This window comes from Papilio machaon, chromosome 22 (genome assembly GCF_912999745.1).
Source record: "Papilio machaon chromosome 22, ilPapMach1.1, whole genome shotgun sequence".
Classification (NCBI taxonomy): Eukaryota; Metazoa; Arthropoda; class Insecta; order Lepidoptera; family Papilionidae; genus Papilio; species Papilio machaon.
In genome coordinates this window covers 1,053,186-1,074,466 of record NC_060007.1, presented here as the reverse complement: position 1 = coordinate 1,074,466, position 21,281 = coordinate 1,053,186, and the positions used below count along the sequence as shown (strand labels likewise).

At 33.2% G+C, this 21,281-nt stretch overlaps 3 protein-coding genes across 4 annotated transcripts in view; 2 read left to right on the top strand and 1 right to left on the bottom strand.

The window, feature by feature from the left end:
• Window positions 1-12: 12 nt before the first annotated feature.
• LOC106719351 (probable ATP-dependent RNA helicase Dbp45A) lies at window positions 13-5,649 on the top strand. Its single transcript, XM_045683425.1, has 10 exons — window positions 13-181; window positions 272-465; window positions 879-1,090; window positions 1,419-1,554; window positions 2,023-2,192; window positions 2,747-2,974; window positions 3,314-3,441; window positions 4,186-4,339; window positions 4,908-5,205; window positions 5,566-5,649. The coding sequence occupies exons 1-10, from the start codon at window positions 97-99 to the stop codon at window positions 5,647-5,649; spliced, it is 1,689 nt and encodes a 562-aa protein (XP_045539381.1). The 5' UTR covers window positions 13-96.
• A 2,127-nt stretch (window positions 5,650-7,776) lies between these two features.
• On the bottom strand, window positions 7,777-16,931 carry LOC106719352 (toll-interacting protein). Its single transcript, XM_045683562.1, has 8 exons — window positions 16,768-16,931; window positions 15,992-16,105; window positions 14,518-14,593; window positions 10,922-11,033; window positions 10,069-10,183; window positions 9,538-9,624; window positions 8,444-8,614; window positions 7,777-8,285 (listed from the first exon to the last, which is right to left on the bottom strand). Exons 1-8 carry the CDS (start codon window positions 16,819-16,821, stop codon window positions 8,175-8,177), a joined length of 840 nt encoding a protein of 279 aa, XP_045539518.1. The 5' UTR covers window positions 16,822-16,931; the 3' UTR covers window positions 7,777-8,174.
• A 603-nt stretch (window positions 16,932-17,534) lies between these two features.
• Window positions 17,535-21,281, top strand: part of LOC106719353 (myotubularin-related protein 6) — a 30,014-nt gene continuing 26,267 nt past the window's right edge. Inside the window, exon 1 of one of the 2 annotated variants that reach the window (XM_045683405.1) lies at window positions 17,535-17,683. In XM_045683405.1, coding sequence (XP_045539361.1) covers window positions 17,660-17,683 — 24 coding nt within the window. In that variant the 5' untranslated portion in view covers window positions 17,535-17,659. Of the gene's footprint in view, window positions 17,684-20,668; window positions 20,905-21,281 lie in introns of those variants that run through there. The other variant, XM_045683404.1, reaches the window with a different exon arrangement.

Below are 21,281 nucleotides of genomic sequence, written 5' to 3'. Positions count from 1 at the left end.
TCAATGTCAAAATGTAATGATTTTGACAGAAATAGGAATATTTTGGTAAATAAATGGCAACGTGCTTTTCTATTTTCATTTGCCTTGTTTAAATGCATGATCAAAATGAACGAAAATGATATAAAGGAATTTGCTGAGTTAGGAGTTAAAACATGGCTGATCAAGCAGCTTCATACTCTTGGTAAATAGTTTAAAAATTAACCTTTTTGTATTAAAAGCTGTAACATGTACGTCCTACAGTACTAGAATACGATATGATTTACTTTTTCAGGTATAAAGGCTCCAACACCCATTCAAAAAGCATGCATTCCAGATATTCTCTCTGGAAATGATTGTATTGGTGCAGCTAAGACTGGTTCAGGGAAAACATTTGCGTTTGCATTGCCAATACTACAAAACCTAGCAGAGGATCCCTATGGAATCTATGCACTTGTACTTACACCAACTCATGAACTTGCTTACCAGGTACTAAAACTAATTAGTGATTTAATTTGAATATTCATGTACACTTGCTAATTTTTAAAACTAACGCTTAGGGTTTAAAACTCTATTTGGTTTCCACTGAACCGAAAGATTAAATAATATATTACTTCATCATCTCTTTGTACTTAACCACTCATATGCGATTTATATTAAAGACATCCACTAATTTATTTGTTATGTACTCTAAACTACTAGCAGTTGCTTGCATAATTAAAAAATCTAGTATATAGCCTATGTCACCTTGGTATACACTATACATCTAGCATCCCAACAGTGAAAGAATTTTTCAAATTGGTATTTTCGGAGCCTATTCAATGCACACAAACAAATCTTTCCTTTTTACAATGTTGGTGTAGATAAACATTAACAGCAAATATAAAATATTAATCTTTCAGATAGCAGACCAATTCAGTATATTAGGCAAACCATTGAACCTCAGAGTATGCATAGTAACTGGAGGCTCAGACCAAATGGAGGAGTCACTAAAGTTAGCCAAGAAGCCACATATAGTGGTAGCGATGCCGGGACGCTTGGCTGATCATATAACTGGCTGTGATACTTTCAGTTTGAAGAAGATTAAGTATTTAGTTTTGGATGAAGCTGATAGGTAGGCATGTTATTTTTTTTATTGAATCATAACTTGTGTAATTAATGGATTCTGAAGAATTGTAGATGTTGTTTATCCAACAAAAGGTTAATTTATATTTTATGCTTTTATCCTTTTTAATAAGATTGGTTGTAGTTGTTTTTTTTTAACATTGAATAAGCTAGCGCTTGACCATGATCCCACCTCATGAAGTAATGATGTGGTCTAAAGATGGTATGTGCTAGCTTTGTCTATCAGCAATGCCTATTCACTCTACTCTTAAACGCCCCGACGTCTTGGACGGAAAAACTGATGTTTGTTAATGTTATATATTTTGTCATATATTCAGATTGTTCAGTGAATCTTTTAAAGAAGATTTAGAAACAATATTTGGTGTTTTGCCGCAAAACCGTCAGAATTTACTATTTTCCGCAACTATAACAGAAGATGTTAAAGAATCTAAACAACTGCCATTAAATAAAGATGTAAGTATGCACATATTGTTTACTTTTTAAAAATACAATCAAACATTGAACAGTGATAATTCAAGGGACTACAATATTTTTCTCTCTTATAGCAGTTTCTGTCTTAACCAAGTTCCTTGATTATGGTGGTTGCCTTCTAATTAGACAATGACAATGAATGACAGATGTTTCTCGCTTATCCTGGTTTGACTGTATATTCAATAACTCAAACTAATGCAATTATAAGATTAAATTCCTATATACATAAGATGAATAAGAGCTATGATTGAACATTATATATATTGGGTATGAAAAATTTTCGACTCAATTGCACTGTGAATTTAAATTTATAAAAATGGGTTGGAAATAAATGTCCTTGACTGTATATTCAGCATTTAGGTTTTTTGTACCCCTGAGTATGTTTATATAAAGATATTACAGTTAACTCGAATTGCATCCAAAAAATTCATATTAAATGTATCTTTGCAGCATCTCACAGTATGGTCAGAGACAGACACTCAGCTGACAGTGAATACATTAGACCAGCGCTACGTTGTGTGTCCAGCGTACGCACGCGATGTTTACCTCGTGCAGGCGTTACGCAAGTATCGTGAGACCAAACCCAGCGCACATATTATTGTATTCACTGACACTAAGAAGTTAGTACATATCATTTTTCACCCTTTTTGCAAATTATCCTTTTACTTATTATTTGTTATATATAGATTTCCATTGATATCAGGTAGTTACGGCTCCACTTTAAAGCTTTAAACCTATAATATATATAGTTTAGTACTTTTTTTTATAACTGTATAGTATACAACTGTGGTAATTTATCTCTTATATAATTATTTAAAATAAAAAAAAAGTATTTAAATTGTTTAAACTTTCCGATGATATTACTATAAAATTAAATCTATATATATAAAAGAAAGTTGTGTTAGTTACACTATTTATAACTCAAGAACGGCTGAATCGATTTGACTGAAAATTGGTGGGCACGTAGTTTAGAACCAGGAAACGGACATAGGATAATTTTTACCCCGTTTTCTATTTTTTATTCCGCGCGGACGGAGTCGCGGGTAAAAGCTAGTAATAAATAATTTAGACGTGAGTTAAATGCTATCTTTACAATTTTCAAACACAATTTCTTGTAGTTTTCCAGTATATTTTCAGGAAGGAGTATTATCTAGTTTTTCTGTTGGTTATCCAGGGAGTGCCAAGTACTATCCATGATGTTGAACTCAATCGGCATGGACAATGTGTGTTTGCACGGGTTCATGCGACAGCGGGAGCGCGCGGCGGCGCTGGCGCAGTTCCGTAGCAACTTGAAATGCACGCTCATTGCCACAAATGTCGCTGCGAGAGGCCTCGATATACCCTCCGTGCATCTTGTTGTCAACCACAAACTGCCGTTAGAACCAAAGGAGTATATACACAGGTGAGATTACTGTGACATGTGTAATGTGTAACTATACTGTGAAATGTGTAACTATACTGTGAGATGTGTAACTATACTGTGAAATGTGTAACTACACTGTGAAATGTGTAACTATACTGTGAAATGTGTAACTATACTGTGAGATGTGTAACTATACTGTGAAATGTGTAACTACACTGTGAAATGTGTAACTATACCGTGAGATGTGTAATGTGTTCTGTACAGTGTGTGTATTGTGTACACAAGTGTTGCTTTTAATGTCTTAGTTCCGACTCTGGTAACTGGAAGCTGTTAATCTTCTATTTTTAATAATTATTATGTAAATTTGTAATATTGCAGAGTAGGTCGTACCGCGCGCGCTGGAAGAACGGGCATGGCTATATCTCTCATCACTCCGTACGATATCCTGCGTCTCGGTGAGATCGAAGACCAGATTAAAACCAAACTCAGCGAGTACAAGATTGATGGTGAATATATATTTTTTTATCGAGTGCTCACATGAATTCGCCGAAATAGTGAGACTATCGTTGCCCATAGATATTCGTAACAACAAAGGCGTTGCCTACTTTTAATCGACGGAGGATGCAGTGAAATAGTATATTTTCCCTTGCATATCATCACCTCCGCGTCAAATCCCCATCACCCAGTTTCTTATAAGGAAAGGATAAGAAGGGAAAGAAGAGTAAAATTAGGCCCCCAGAAAACACACTCGTCTTCTGGAGTCTACCACTGTTTAATAGTCGGTTCTATTGATATTAAATGTTCAGTGGTATTTGCTATTGTTATTCAACCCCCAATTGTCGTACTTAGAATCGTTAATTTGTCATTGAGGGTCACCCTGAGTTTGAGAAATGTACACTAAGTGAATGCTTATTTAACCATCGAGGAATCCAGTGGGAGTTAATACAGTTAGGTAGGTAGGAGTTTCCTTCCAAATTTCCCTTTCCACCCTTTTGTTATATGAAAAGCATGGGAAGGGGAAGTGGATTTGTCGGAGAAGGCAATGCATGGGAATGGGAAATTATCTAATTTTGTGTGGCCCTTCCTCCGTTGATGAAAGGTAGGCAACGCATCTGCAATTGTGGATGTCTATGGGCAGCAGTCGCTTCGCTATTTCGGCGAATGCAGGTGACCGCTTGTTTGTCAACTTATGATATAAAAAACTAACTTTTGTACTTCTTGTTACAATAAAGTTATTATTTAAATAATAGATGACGAAGCAGTAAAGGTGTTTACAACTGTGAGTGTGGCGCGAAGGGAACAGGAGGCGCAGCTCGACAACGAGGAGTTTGAGCAGCGCAGGCGCAACTACAGGCACAAGAGATGGATCATGGCCGGTGTTGACCCTGAACTTATGGAGCAAGGGTGAGTATACCAGATTACAAAACATACCCTTGATGTGACAATTATATTAGATATCCTTATTTCACAATATTACTTCAACTTATTTTATTATTTTCTCAAAATAACAAAAAAAAAGTTAAATATGGCGAATATTTTAGTATGAAATTTCATGTTTATCTGCAGATATTATTTTGACTTTGGATAAAAATTAAATATAATAAATATGATAAAAATTTAATACTAGCTGTCACCCGCGACTCCGTCCGCGCTGAATTAAAATAAAAAAGACTGTGTTATATATCTATACCAAATTTTGTTGAAATCTTCCGGATATACCTTTTTACATCCATCCATCCATCTAAACATTCGCATTTATAATATTAGTAAGAAGTAAGATAGACTAAATATCGTGTGTAACATACAAATATAGAAAGAAAGAAAATTAGCTTAAAAAATTGTTAAAATATAAACAAAGTCTCTGATTTCAATACGTCAGGGGTTCAGATGATTATAAAAAAAAATATTGTGTGTAGACAATACAATAGTCAAAATTCTAAACACTTTTTAATAATTAAATTTTCTCTTACAGTCTGGAAGAAATGCGTCGTAAACGTGTAAAAGCAGCTAAGAAAGCGAAACTCGAGAAGATAAAACAAATCCAAGCACAAATCAAGAACAAGAAAGAAGACAACGATCGTCTTCAGCCGGAAAACGAGAATATTGATGTGTCAATAAAAGATGAATTAAAGAAAGTTAACAAAACTCTTATGAAGAAAGATGACAGATTTAAAAATGTTATCGGAAAGATAAGTAAAATAAAGCGTAAAGCTGAAAGCATAGAAAAGAAGAGCGTAGAAGAGAAGGAAATGAAAAGAAAAAAGAAGAAAGTGTTAAGTAAAAAAGTTTTAAGTGGTAAATAATAAATTATTTTCTTTTAAAATATAGTTTTAATTTAATTTGAGCATCAGTGGCTCAGGGGTTAAGCATTTTACCTGTAATCTGCTAGTCCTGGGTTCCAATTCCGTCATGTACCAATGTGTTTTTTCGATTTACATATGTACATTTATCCGATGTTCTTACAATGAAGGAAAACATCGTGATGCTGCACATATCTGAGAAGAAATTCAATGATATGTGTGAAGTCAACCCGCACTTGGCTGTGGTTGACTATGTCCTAGTTACCTCTCACTTATGGTAGGCTCTGAGCCCCTTAGTTTTTAATTTTAAATTTTCTGTATCTGTAACAGCGTAAAAAAAAGGCCGGTTTCCACTTAGACTTGCTTTTTGTACGTAATAACGTGTATTTCCACTGGTGCAATGAAATGGTGTAAAAAATAAAACACTCCTCGAATAATAATAATTTATTTTATACAATGTAAAATTACAAATAAATACAACAATAATACAAATGTTCGATAAAAGCAAACTTTCGATTCGATGGCAAATGATTTTGGCACAAATCTAGCAAAAAATAAGCTTGATTTTTTAAAACTATGATATTTTTTCAAAACAGAACATTAAAATGTTTTTTTTTTTTTTTTACTAAAGACATTTTGTTTTGTTTAAATGCACCAAATTATTGAACAAAATATGATCACTTACAAAGCAACAAAATTCTTAGCAGAATTAGACTTTTTTGATGTTTTTTTTTTTTAATTATTTAAGGAGTTTATTATATATAATTGATTCTTAACTATTTAAAGTTTTAATATTAATATATATAATTTATAAATATGTGATTTTTTTATATATAATGTATGCATATATATGTATTCGCCGAAATAGCGAAGCGAACGCTGCCTACCTTTCATCGAAGGAGGAGGGGACGCATAAAATTAGAACTTTTCATCTACTTATGCGTCCCCTCCTCTGTCAATTTCCCTTCACATCCTTTCCTTTTAAGAAAACTATGGGAAGGGACATAAGACTAAAAATATAATGTCATAACGTACATTTTGTATGTGATTATTATTTTGTGAAGAGAACTTTTGTGAATTTATTTGAAAAATACAATTTGAGTAATAAACTTCATAGTGAAGTGAGTTGCTTAAAAAAAATCGATTAAAGTGAATGAATCGATACAAACTTGAAACATGTGAATAGAATTCAATTTTTATGAAATATTCATGTTTTTCGTTAGTTTTGTAACATCCTTAGTGTTTAAAAAGAGTTCACTGACGCAACATTGTAAAGACGTTCAATTGACATTTTTACAATAAATATGTTATTGTTTTTTTTTAAGGACAAGCAATTAAGCATTTGTAACTTGAAAAAAAAAAATTTGTCTGCCGTTACAAGTTTATGTTGTCTAATTTTGATAACTCAAATGACCCTACTATAGACACAAATATGTATCATCAAAACACTGAAGTTTGACAGAATAAATACATAGACAATGACATTGTCAGTCAGTGACATGTTTAAATATAATTTTTCAATTGAATTTAACTATTAACTTTATTATTTTCAAGAAAAAAAAGCAAATTTAGAATATATCAACATTTTCTTACTCTTGGAAATAATTCGATGTATGAACGAAAAATATTATAAAATTATAAATATATTAAGGTAATATTAAAATTGTTTATTTTCTAAACATAACTTGATTTATCACAAAATATTAATGCACCGAAACAAAAAACTTACAAAATTCTAAATAAAAAAAAAGGTACAGATAATAAAAATAAAAAATTATTATTTAAATTATATATATAAGATTGCATTGCGTAGCTTTTTTTTTTTTTGATTAAGCAATATAATGAATTTATACCAACAAATATTATTTGGTTATTACGAGTGTTTTTTTTTTATTTTCTCGAACGGCTTTATATTTTTATAGCCTTATTTAGCTTTATTTTAAATTTACCTTATTTAAAGGCAAGAATTAGTATATTAAAGGTATAATTTATACCATTCCATAATTTAGATTTTTTTTTAAACTGATCGCTTTTTGATGAAGTAAAAGTGCACTTAAATAATAAATATACAATATTTTCAGATAATAAAGTTGAAATATTTAATTAAACTTATTTATCAGTTTATTTAAAAGCGTTCAAAACGAATATTTTATTCTAAATGCAATTTAGGCTCCGATAAAATGTATGTACAATATTTAAAAATGTCATAATACATACTTAAAAATTATGGATACATTTTTCATCTATACCAAGACCACTATATACCGCATAAGGTATTTTTTTTGACAATACAGTCAAAACCGTTTATAGCGACATCGTTTAGAACAACATACCGGTTAAATTGACCAAAATCAAAGGTCCTGGCTGAATGTTATTACATATCTTTCCTATTAATACCTGTCACCGGTTGTTACAACTATCGGTTTTTACGACTCAATATGAGTAGTCCCTTCGATGTCGTTATAACAGATTTTGACTGTAGTTGATATAAGTATGAAAGACAAGGAGACGTTAATCTGACATGTGTAAACTATGATACAGGGAGTTAACATGTTTAAAACACGAGAACATACAGGGAGTTTACTTTGACATGTGTAAAGTTTAAGAACATACAGGGAGTTTACTTTGACATGTGTAAAGTTCGAGAAAATGCAGGGAGTTTACTTTGACATGTGTAAAGTGTAAGAATATGCAGGGAGTTTACTCTGACATGTGTAAAGTTCGAGAATATTCAGGGAGTTTACTTTAACATGTGTAAAGTTTAAGAATATGCAGGGAGTTTACTTTGACATGTGTAAAGTGTAAGAATATGCAGGGAGTTTACTCTGACATGTGTAAAGTTCGAGAATATTCAGGGAGTTTACTTTAACATGTGTAAAGTTTAAGAATATGCAGGGAGTTTACTTTGACATGTGTAAAATACGAGAACATACAGAAACTTATTCTGACATCTGCAGCAGAGAGTTGATGGTGGCGTCCTTGTCGCCGCGGTTGGCCTCCAGCACAGACTTTATCACATCCTTCTCGATGCTCGGGAACATCTCCTCGATCTAAATAAAATTAATAGTTAAAAGAAAAAAAACAATATAGTGCCGTATAGAGAATCGTTAATTTGAGCACTAAAGGAGTACCTTAGTGCGAGCTTTCTTTAACATTTTTCAAAAATGACCCTTATTTCTATAACGGTAAGAAATATAATCGCATGTACCTGTTGCAACTGTTCTGGTGAGAGCTGCTGCGGCGGAGGCTGTTGCTGTGGCTGTGGTGCGGGGTAGGGTGCAGGGTGGGGGGCGGGGTAGACCGGCATGGCCGCATACCCCATACCCGTGCTGGGTACTACTAACACCGGTGGGAAGGTAGCCACCGCTGCTGGGCCAACCTTGATAAAATATAATATTTTTCCGTATTATGATAACTGAATGAATTTAAAAAAAAGAATTAATAAGTAGCCTATGTGTTCTTCAAGACTATGATCTACATCTATGCCAAATTTCATTAAGATCCGTTGTGTCGTTCCCGAGATATCTTCAAACAAATATCTATCTAAACATTCGCATCTATCTATATATATATAGTCAGAAAGTCTTGTTAGTTACACTATTTTTAACTCAAGATCGGTCAAACTGATTTAGCTGAAAATTGATGGGGAGGTAGCTTAGAACTAGGAGACGGACATAGGATAATTTTTATCCCGTTTTCTATTTTTTATTCCGCGCGGACGGAGTCGCGGGTAAAAGCTAGTTTATAATATTAGTAAGATTCAGAGGAAGTCTGAAAGTAGCACCAGTAGTAGAAAAATTGAGAAGTATAAGGTTAACATGGTAAGGGTATGTTATGAGGAGGGAAGAATCATGTGTGACGAAGAGAACTTTAAGTATGATTGTGGAGGGGTACACCCGTAAAGATAGGTATAAGAAGAGATGGATGGATTGCGTGAAAGGTGAGATGAAGAAGGGAGTGAAGATGATGGACGATATAGAGATAAGTGGTACAAGAACAGGGAGATGATAATGACTGTATTAACTATGATTATTAAACAAATAACAATAATGATTGCTAAAGTACATAAAAAAACGATAAATAATGCAAAACGACCAAATGTGACTAACGAAAAGGGATAGGATAAAAAGAAACTTACTAAATACAGAAGATGTAAAATTTCACTTGCGAATTTATGATTCTTTCAATACCGATGTTGGCTACATTGGCTTTATCTGTATTTACTTTTAGCTGTATCTACATTGTCTAACTTGATTATACTTATTTTATTTCAATTAATTATGTTTTAATATAAATACTTACCGAGTAACTTAGTACGAGGTTGATCATACCCTCTTTACCGTCTCCTTGTTTACCATTCAATGGATACCAGTTCTCGTGAGTTTCACCCTGAAATCAATATGGATGGAAAATATTTGTATGCTTGTAATGCTTCAGGACGTCGGTGGCTCAGGGGTTAAGCATTTGACTTGTAATCTGCAGGTCCTGGATTGGAATCCCGCTATGTACCAATGTGTTTTTCGATTTACATATGAACATTTATCCGACGTTCTTACGGTGAAGGAAAACATCGTGATGCAAATATCTGAGAAGAAATTCAATGATATGTGTGAAGTCAACCCGCACTTAGCCAGTGTAGTTGACTATGACCTAGTCACCAACTTAGGGTAGGCTCCGAACCCCTCAGTGGGGAACATATAGTAAGCTGATGATGATGATGAATCTTCAATCAGTATGTTTTAGTCAAATTCTTTTATCCTATGTCATTATAAATAATAATAATATGTTTACATTTAAAACAAACATATGAGAAAGTAAATGATTACAACTGACATTGAGCACGGCTTGCGGGATGTTGATGTGAGTCCAAGCAATCAGCTCGTCCATTGTGAAAGAGCATTCATCGTAGATCTCTAAATAAATAGAGTTAACACCGGGCGGGAGCAGGCTGTAAGAAAATGATCCCAGATAATTTACTGGAATAAAAGTTAACACTAGCAATAAAATAAACATAACTACTACAGTAAGCTGCATAAATATGTAAACACTAGCTTTCGGCCGTTACTCCGTCGGCACTGAATTAAAAAAAAAACTTAATAAGTGTTCTTCCAGACTATGTTCTACATCTGTGCCAAATTTCATCATCCATCCATCCATCTAAACATTCGCATTTATAATATTAGTAAAATAAATTACAAAACTTTAGAAACTTGTACGTAATGCGGTTTCAAAAATACTCATACACGTATTCGTCAAGAACATGTACTTGCGGACGGAAGCAAGAGACTAATTAGTGCATACATATTTTTAAAACCAAAAGCGTACACTAGTTTATAAAGCACCAGCTGTCGACTCCGTTCCGAAATTGAAAAAAAAAATAATTAGTGGCCTATGTGTTCTTCCAAACTGTGTTCCAAATTTCAGCGAGATCCATCGAACCGTTATAGAGATACCTTCTAACAAACAAACAACCATCCATCCATATAAACATGCACATGAAACGGAATTCAAAAATAATACGCTTGCCCTCTAAAAAAATTTTTTTTTTGATTACTACTGCCATCTTTAGATAGATTATATTTCAACCAAATAGATTAACAATATTAATTAAAAATTTCACGCATAAGCAAGAAACGTTTGGAGATTAAACATTGATTTCGGCCGTAAACTATAGCTTGTTACATACCAATGTATAACTTTATTCCAGCGCGGCGTCCTTCCACCGCTGGGGTCAGTCTGGGTCTCGTATATACAATGACCCACGCGAAGACGAACATACGGGTCCATTCGAGTTAGACCTGAATTAATAAAGGAATATTAGGAATTAAAAACAAATAAGGTGTCAATATAGGTTGGTTTATAACATCAGTTATATTTAAAATCACTGATAACTGTGGAACTCCGAGATCAATGATTATTTAAAGCGTTACTTAGTAAAGATTTTTATTATATCTACACTAAGGGTCCTCATAAATCTCCTGTCGTTGGTTTCTGAAACTGAAATCTCTGTAAAAAACATATCGTCATCGGTGTCATCTTTGACAAAACAGAGATGATAACATGTTTTAAACAGGGACTTTGATCTCAAAAACCCACAGTTAATTGACCCATTTTTTATATTGTAAATTATATTTAAAGATTTATAATTGAAATATTATTCTTATCATAAAAGTAGATAATATAAAATAGTATTTGGTATTTGTAAAGTGTTAAAAGTATCACGAGAATTTTTTACAAGTGGCTTCTAAGAATTACTTAGGCTTCTATATCAAACATTTCCGCGTACACCCACGTAAATATATGAGGTTTCTATTAAATTTAGAATATATTAGCTGTCGCCCGCGACTCCGTTGGCGCGGAATTAAAAACAACTAATTATTAACCTATGGTTCTTCTAGACTATGTTCTACAAACATCCCTCCATCCATCCAAACATTCGCATTTATAATCTTATATATAAAATTCTCGTGTCACAATGTTAGTTACCATACTCATCCGAAACGGCTTGACCGATTTTTATGAAATGTTATATGCATATTCAGTAGGTCTGAGAATCGGCTACTATCTCTTTTTTATACCCCTATTTTTTTTTAATGCGCACGGACGGAGACGATGGCGACAGCTAGTATGCTATAAAATAGAAACAAAAAAACATTTACTTAAAACGTTTTTTAGTTGTTACAATAATAACAGTAGTAGACGCCAGCAACAACAACATCCGTTGCACGAACTAGACTCGCCCGGAGAAATACCACGACCACACAGAAGACAGGCGTGAAGTGGAAGTAATTCCGAGTACAGTCTGATGAGCGTGGTGCCGGAGGCCTAATTTTAGTCCTCTTTCTCTTCCCACCCTTTTCTTATAAGGAAAGGATGGGAAGGGGATGTGGACTTGATGGAGGAGATGCATAGGAAGGTTAAATATTCTCTTTTTGTGCGTCTCCTCCTTCGTAAATTGAGGGTAGGCAACGCATCTGCAATTGCGAATGTCTATGGGCAGCGGTCGCTTCGCCATTTCGGTGAATTCATATAGCCGCTTGGTCGTTTGCCATCTTGTAATATAAAAATTACAATAGTAAAATAGCATTCCCAGATACAACATATTGTAACAAGATCTTAGTTATTACGTGGTTACATATTTAAATGTCATTTAAATAATGTAAAATCCAATTATCCATATCAATAACTCCACTAATAGGGATTTTATTGTCATTGGTGATGGATATATATTGTACTACTAGCTGTCACCCGCGACTCTGTCCGCACGGATTTAAAAAAAAGTATTAAGTAGCATATGTGTTCTTCCAGACTATGTTCTAAATCTGTGTCAAATTTCATCAAGATTTCATGTGACAAGATTTGTTGTTCTGTTCCGTAAATACCTTCAAACATACCTCCGTCCATCTAAACTTTCACATTTATAATATTTAGAAATATAAAATAAAACTAAAGTTAGATTAGCTACTGCCCGATACATCGAATTAAAAAATAAACTATTTCATACAGTAATCTATTTACGCCAAATTTCACCCTGACCCATATAAACTTTCGCATTGATAACATTAATAAGAGTATACTGTAAATAAGAAGATATTTCTAACAACAACAACATAGTTATAAAACAACATTTTTTTTATGAGTCACTAGCTTTTACCCGCGACTCCGTCCGCGCGGAATAAAAAAATAGAAAACGGCGTAAAAATTATCCTATGTCCGTTTCCTGGTTCTATGCTACCTGCCCACCAATTTTCAGTCAAATCGATTCAGCCGTTCTTGAGTTATAAATAGTGTAACTAACACGACTTTCTTTTATATATATTATATATAGATATAGATTTTATTACTATAACCAAATCGTTTACTTGCATTTTTGAACATTAAGAAAAAACCTAACACATATTTTCTAGAAATGTTTTCATCAAATAAAACATTCAGTATAAGCTAGTTAAAATTCTAGTTGAAAATTATATTCTCATTACCATAAATATGTTTCGGTTCTTGTTAAATGGAAATACAAATGAATGTGAAAATAAAAAAGAACGTTCTTCTAATTAGTGATGAAATTAAAACTTCTTTGTACACAGTACTATAATAAAAATAAAGTGAAATGAAATATTTTGTTTCATACCAACATATACCCTTCACAAATGTGTATATGAAGATGTGTGGAACAAGGCGCTCTTCGTAAGTTCCCAATGCCGAAGCATTTGTACAAAACATATCGCTATCTCTGTTTTTTAAAAGAAGACAAGTGGGATGGTAATGTTTTTTAAAAGAGGACAAGTGGGATGGTAATGTTTTTTAAAAGAGGACAAGTGGGATGGTAATGTTTTTTAAAAGAGGACAAGTGAGATGTACAGTAACGGAAATCCGCATTGTTCGACTTGCAGAAAAATCGCCTTATTTGACTTATTACTTATTAGACGAGACACATTTAAAACCGCCTCTTATTGGTTACTGTTATCGTCATTTCAATGTGTACAAAAAAGTTCAAACAACTGTAGCTTTTAAAGTGGAACACCGACAGATTCCCTGATTGTACATCTGTGGAAATCTAGTTAAGTAAAAGCACACCCACTTTTATTGCTGGAAAGTATGATTTCTCTAAATAAGTATTCACTAGCAGTAGATCTAGTTGTATTTATGATCGTGTGAAGAAATTAATACTTTATGAATACTTAGATCTGTTTATAATCCAATTTCGAAACGTAAATGTTTATTATGATGCAAGAGTAACCTCCGTCAATATACACTGTGACATTCTACAGCCATTACACTAGAATATATAAAGTATGGAAGTAGACAATATGCATAAGAAGGGGGTGAATTAGATGATAGAGATGTATGGAGGACTAGTACATACTGTGCCGACCCTCCATAGGGATAAGGGCAGGTTGATGTTAATATTGAAAGTAAAGGTGTCTCATGTAATTTGTACATGCCTCTGACTGGATAACAAATTGATTGCATGAATTTTGTAACTGTTTTAGTTTATATACAGTCAAAATCTGTTATAACGACATCGAAGGGACTACTCATATTGAGTCGTAAAAACCGATAGTTGTAACAACCGGTGACAGGTATTAATAGGAAAGATATGTAATAACATTCAGCCAGGACCTTTGATTTTGGTCAATTTAACCGGTATGTTGTTCTAAACGATGTCGCTATAAACGGTTTTGACTGTATTATATTCTATTGGCTTGTATAAATGAATAAAATATAATAATGTTGTCACATTTTTAAGAGAATAAAAGGAATAGTAATAATTTATTAACTTACCATAATTTTTAGACAGTTTAGCTTGAGCTATTGTAATACTGAGTCTCGCAGTTAGAGGTGGTCCAGTAGCGGGTACCTAAAAACATAATGAAATTATGATAAAAATTGTGAGAGGTGGACAACTGTACTAAATGGAAAACAATATCTCTGTCTACTCATCTGAGTTAGAGAAGTGAGTTTTGTAGTTTTCTATGCAGAGGAAAATTTTATTTTTTCGCATTAAATAGGCTCCAATATTACTGAATCTTTTTTTTTATAACAGAAGGGGCAAACGAGCAGCGGGGACACCAAGGTGATCATAGACGCCCATGGACATCTGCAATACCAGAGGTATCGCAAATGCGTTGCCGGCCTTTAAGAAGGTGAAGGACCATAATTTGAAACATGCTTTCATTATTGGAAAACTACACTATTTCCTGGTGAAATAGACTATATTTATTACTAAAGTAGAGTTTTTGATTCTGCGCGGACAAAGTTGCGGGCAACTGCTAGTTGTGTTTAAATGTTTCTAATAAAAATATGTTATCTCTGCCTACCTCTCTATGTTAAAGGTATGAATTATTTGATATAAATGACCACAGATTTTTCTGTAATAATAAAGTCTATGAACAATTAAAGGTCTTTATTGAAATCATTGCATTTTAAAAAATAATAGTACCTATTTTAAGGTCACTATAAGTGTAAAAAGGTTTTTTACTGACCTTAAAATACCATTAAGATGTATACTTAAGAAAAAGTAACTTCAGCAGTTTACATTTTAAAAATGAAGCGAGTCATAAGGGTTTAATGATTTGCATTTAAAGTGCCATTGAATTTTAATTAGTTTAAAAACAGCAGACTGCATAAGTACATATAATATGGTAGAACATTAAAATATGTGTATAATTTTAAATTTATCAACTACTGGCTGTCACCCGCGACTCAGTCCACGCGGAATTAAAAAAAAAAATAAGTAGCCTATGGATTCTTCCAGACTATGTTCTATATCTGTGCCAAATTTAATCAAGATCTGTTGAGCCATTCCAGAGATACCTTGAAACAAACATCTATCCATCCAAATTTTCGCATTTCTAATTTTAGTAAAATGTTTTTTTAAACAGTGTGAACTGCTCAATATTAGTTGAAAAATACAAAGACTCATGCAATGAAAACAGTTACATTAAGACGTAACTGTTTTCATTGCTAAGGCTCTTTATATAGGACTAGCTTTTACCCGCGACTCCGTCCGCGCGGAATAAAAAAAAAAGAAAACGGGGTAAAAATTACCCTATGTCCGTTTCCTGGTTCGAAGCTACCTGCCCACCAATTTTCAGTCAAATCGATTCAGCCATTCTCGAGTTATAAATAGTGTAACTAACACGACTTTCTTTTATATATATAGGATATGTCTACATAGGTTATTGATCAAAAACTCATTGATGAAATGTTTGAGTAATATTATGAAATGTGTGTGAATATATAATATAATGTTTACCGTAGCACCACTGAGCTGTTGCTGCAGAGCAAGTGCAGCCTGGTAATCTGCATCAACATTGTCCACAGTACCATCAGCCCTCAGGAAACCAGCAGGCAATGGACCCAACAGCAACTACGAGGATAATATTTTCATTAAATATTTTATAATTTTTTTTACTTTTATCACAGTACAATTAAGGAGTTTTTATTTATAAGGATTATGTATGTAAAGTTTTAATCCTTATTTGAGATATGTTTTTTATAAGTTTGGTTGTACTCTGACCAATGTTTGGAAACTAAATAAATACCAATTTTACAGTGTTTTTTTGCACAATTTACTATTTTTTCTTTATATAATTTTTTATCCATCAATACAATAAAAGATCATACTGTAACATTATACTCAATTTGCTAAATACATAATTTTAACACATTTTAAAACTCCATTGCAAAAGCTAAAAGAACTTAAGTCTATAATTTTTGTACACAAAAAAGCAGAATATCATCAAAATAAGATGAATATTAAACAGCTATATTGTCAGCAATCTTATTTTCATCCGAAACCGGTCTTCGGACATTAATTTCGATCTAGTTTAATTGGAAGAAACAAAGACGTAATTTGCTTCTATTGTTTTTTCTTTATAGTGTAATTTGTTGTTGAACAGTATATACACGAAAACATTAACGTAGAATTGATAAGATTATTACAAATATAAAAACAACGCAAAAACATGAATCATTCGTATAAATTACATAGAAAACTATTGCAATATATTATTAAATCATTTAACTCACCCTACGTCGTCGTTCCTCGTTCCTATCAGCTTCATTAGGTAAAGTAGAAGTCATATTTACTTCTTCAACCGCTTTTCGTTGCAATAAAGCGTATAACAAGGATGTTTTTCAGGACAGTATTCTCGCGAACGTCTTTTCCCTTTTATCAATTTATCAATAAATGAAAATGACAGATATGGAATGACTGTCACAGAATGACAGGTGTGAAAAGTAAAAGTATAACAGATAAAGTTAAATATCGAAACATCGAACGCCATTCGATTGAGAGAAAGTGCAGACAGTGATTTTACTGGAGAGTATAGTCTTTCATTATAATAAAAATAACACTGTAAGGTCGTATCATATATTTTATAGGATAGTAGAAAAGATTATAGTACGGAATACAGAAGGATAACTGAAATTTCTTAACAAAAGTTGAGCCTGGCTATTCAACGGGGAAATGCCGCCAGCGAGTGCGGCGATTTGGGGTCGATTTTTTCCATTATCTTGTTTTATTTTTAGTTTGGTATAAGGACATAGTTTATTTAGTAGTTTTAACATATTATTTATAGTTTTTGAACAAAATTAAATGTTTTTAGACAAAATAAATGAAATTTTTGTGCATCTCAGAACGCAACTTAAACTCAACAGCTGTCTTGGAATTGAATGTCAATTTTTCTGTCACGAACGTCAAAGTTTTTGATTTCGTTTTCGTATCTCTTTAAAATCTTTTATTTAAATGAGTGTTTATTTCAAAGGATTTGTGTTTATTTGTGCATATAAATTTAATAGCGGGTTTAAAGTGTAAACATGTGCTTGTGTTATTAATTCAAATATACATTGAACTTTAGATATTCCCTTGTTTATTGATCGTGAATTTTGTATTTGTTATTGATTTACGCTTTAATCAGCAATGGATATTATTAAAACTCCTAAGGTAAGAATAAAAACACTAAAAATGTTTAGTAATAGCAAAAATTTATCAAACTTTCATTAGAATCTAGAATATTATATAGGGCGTTTAATGTTTGTTTCCTCTATTTTGCTGATAACAGTGCTAAGTTATTTTAGATTACGGCATTGTTCTAATTCCATAACGTATTACTTTTAAAACTATTTTACGTCAATTAATGTTGAACAATACTTGATATTGTACTTGTCTGTTAACACAAGTGAATTGGTAAATAATGATAAGGTTGTCTAACAGTTTATTGTTTACTTTATAAATATGGTCACAGTTACAGCTGTTACTTATTATATGTAAACAACTTACTATCCTCTAATTAGAATATGATTAAGAACTTTTTATCTATTTACCACAATTGGTACTTTTTTTTTTAAATTCAACCTCTTTTCAAACACTTTGACTTTTCAACAAATTGTACTCTCTATAAGATATGTACTTAAGGTATAAACCAATAGGAATGTGTTTTAATTCAACAAACTAGATGAATAACTCAGTCAAACTTTGACTGTTTTTTATTCAACTAGTTGAATTTAATGGAATTTTGCATGAGAGTTACAGTCTTTATGATTTACTAGTTTGTTTTAAACATCCTAAAAACCAGAGACATTATCTTTATTATTTACTATGAATATACTTTGATAGTTATTAATGTAAATCAAATTTACACAAATTTGTACCTCTACACATGGATCGGCTATAAACTATGGTATTTTGTGCCTTTTTGATGATTATTCCATCAGCGCCAAAATGGGGCAGTTGTGTGGATTCAAACTAATAATAATAGAGATTCAGTTAACTGGCAGAAACTTCAACACGACTGTTTAAGTCGGAATGAATTAAAAACTGTCATTTCTCAACAATGACCATTTATTGAGACCCATTACATGTACTTATGCTCTACAGAAACACACATACAAAAACATATTGCTATCCCACTCCTCTTGGAAATAATAGAGATAATAATATACAACCAGTCAACAAAAAACTTGGCATATAGATAATGGCTTAGGTTTGTAAAGGCACATCTATAGATGCTTATACAGGGTGTCCGCCGGCAGATTTTATACTTAAAGAATGAAAATAAAATAAACCATGAGAACTATCAAAGTTATTTATTGATCATATTACAGAAGAATAACGCGGATTTTATTTTTTAAAGATAACTCCACTTAAATGACGTCCTTCTCGCTGCGCACACTCTTGCAATCTTTCCTTCATGTTGGTGAAAACTCGCTTGCAAAGTTCTGGACTGATAGCCGCAATCTCGCGTTCGATATTGGCTTGTAGGGCCTGTATTGTTGATGGCGAATCACTGTATACGCGAGATTTTAAATATCCCCACAAAAAAAAGTCGCAAGGACTGAGATCGGGAGATCTAGGGGGCCAGGGTATGTCACCAAATCGACTAATTAATTTTCCGGGAAAAAGCTCTTTCACCTTAGTCATTGTGACCCTAGCGGTGTGTGCGGTAGCCCCATCCTGCTGAAAATGAGTCCTATTATTGTAACTGACATGTTGATGCAGCTCCGGTATAAAAAAGTTGTCCAACATCGCGCAGTAACGTTCAGCGTTGACAGTTTCACCTCTACCGAAAAAATAAGGCCCAATAATCCCATTACCAGAAATGGCGCACCAAACTGTAGTCTTTGGGCAGTGAAGGGGCCTTTCATGGATCTCTTTAGGATTGTATGCGCTCCAATATCGCATATTCTGCTTATTTACGTACCCACCAATATGAAAGTGCGCCTCATCGCTAAAAAAGATGTTACATAATCGAGTAGGAGTGGAAAATCGTTCCAGAATGACTTCAGCATAATTCTTCCTTTTAATGAAATCATCTTCTTTCAACTGCTGGGTAACTTGAAGCTTGTATGGATGGAATTTTAATTGTTTACGAATAATTTTATGAACTGAAGTCTTTTTCACACCCGTTGATGCTGCAATCTTCCGAATAGACTTACACGGGTTCTGCAAAATTTCCCTTCTTACAAGTTCTGCGTTTTCAGGACTAGTAACAGACGTTGAAGGTCCAGCTCGAGGCTTATTTTGCACTGATCCAGTTTTTCGAAACTTCTTTACCCACGCCCAAATCAATTGGTTCGATGGGCCATCGTTTAATCGTCGGATATCGAAGTGAGAACAAAACTTACGTCTAGCCACATTGACGGAATTATTGTTTGCGAAATACGCCTCGACCGCAAAGGCGCGATGCGCTACTGTCCACTGACTCATGGCTACTAAACAACCCGCAACAATGCCGCGTCGAACGATACCCCTCTCCCCGCTCCACCGCCTTCCCACTCGGCGAAACCGAAATCCAAAGTATAAACTCTTCCGGCGGACACCCTGTATATTCAACATCAGTAAAACTCATGATGGAATTGTTGTTGGGCTGGTATCATATACATTACTAGATTGGTATTATATAGGATTAGGAGATTTCCTACTCTGCAACTGCAGAGAATGGGAGGGTGATTGGGAAAGAAAGAGAAAGGGAAATTGATGGTGCAAGTGACACATTTTTGCAAAATTTCTTGTCTGTAGCTTTATGTCCTTAAAATCTTGGTAAAATATTTATATAGATTTCAACCCTCAGTCTTTATAAGTCTGTGTGTAATTTTCTACCTTATTATTTTATAAATAAATTATGAAAGCACATTTTACGCAATTTATTTTGTTTACGCGCAAACCATCCGCGCGCATGCTCCAACTGGCGATATTTAATAGTGACTGCAATGCCTTTCTATTAAAGTTCAAAATTCGCTCGCGTCGTAACCTGGCATTTCACTAGGGAGAGAGATTTCAGCGGTTCCGATTTTTGTTAGTATCTTTCGTGTCACGGTAGGAGAAGGTCTAAATTTGTCTAAAAGGCGGGAAAATCATATTACATCAGAGATAAAAAAAAAAAAAAAAAAATTTTTAATTTCATTTGTAATTGAATGACTGGCTGAATATGATGAATTTTTAATCGATTATTGGTATAATTAAAATCGATTTTCGCCGTCCGCCGCGGCTTTTTTTTTCGTTATTGTAATCGGTTCGTAATTTGAAATTCTTTTGGGTAAAATAAAATGGCATTAAGTTCCTTGTCTCCGTCGAATATGCTTGGTGAGCTAGGTCGTCTTGCGAACTGGCTGAAAGGAGATTGCGTTGCACCAGAAGAGTTTGCCGGTCTTGCCGTCACTGAAAAGGTGAGAGAAAAACACACAAAATTTTATAACTCTTTAATTATTATAATGAATTTTGTTTTTAATTTATGATTTTTTATATGAATCCACATAGAAATAAATGACTACATAGCTTATTAGAGAATTATTAAATAATATTAAAATTTTTGATGGTTGTACTTTAGAAATTCGAAATTACACGCTTTATTTTTTAATTTTTATTTAAATCATTGCTGTTAATTTTTTGAGTATTATTTGCGGAATTTTCCTACCACAATATTTTTGGCAGGTTTAAAATTATATTTTAAATTCTCGAGAACTTCCTTTTATAGGCGACTAGCTGTCGCCAGCAACTTCGTCCGCGCGGAATTATAAAAAAAAACTAATAAGTAGAGTAGTTA

Excerpts from the sequence above, each read along its gene's own strand:
- LOC106719352 (XM_045683562.1), bottom strand. The coding sequence starts at position 16,821 with ATGACTTCTACTTTACCTAATGAAGCTGATAGGAACGAGGAACGACGA. Across the intron at positions 10,184-10,921 it reads TGGAATAAAGTTATACATTG|CCTGCTCCCGCCCGGTGTTA; the intron begins GTATGTAACAAG and ends ATTTTCTTACAG. Across the intron at positions 8,615-9,537 it reads ACCTCGTACTAAGTTACTCG|GTTGGCCCAGCAGCGGTGGC; the intron begins GTAAGTATTTAT and ends TATTTTATCAAG.
- LOC106719351 (XM_045683425.1), top strand. The coding sequence starts at position 97 with ATGATCAAAATGAACGAAAATGATATAAAGGAATTTGCTGAGTTAGGA. Across the intron at positions 3,442-4,185 it reads CAGCGAGTACAAGATTGATG|ATGACGAAGCAGTAAAGGTG; the intron begins GTGAATATATAT and ends TTTAAATAATAG. Across the intron at positions 4,340-4,907 it reads CCTGAACTTATGGAGCAAGG|TCTGGAAGAAATGCGTCGTA; the intron begins GTGAGTATACCA and ends TTTCTCTTACAG.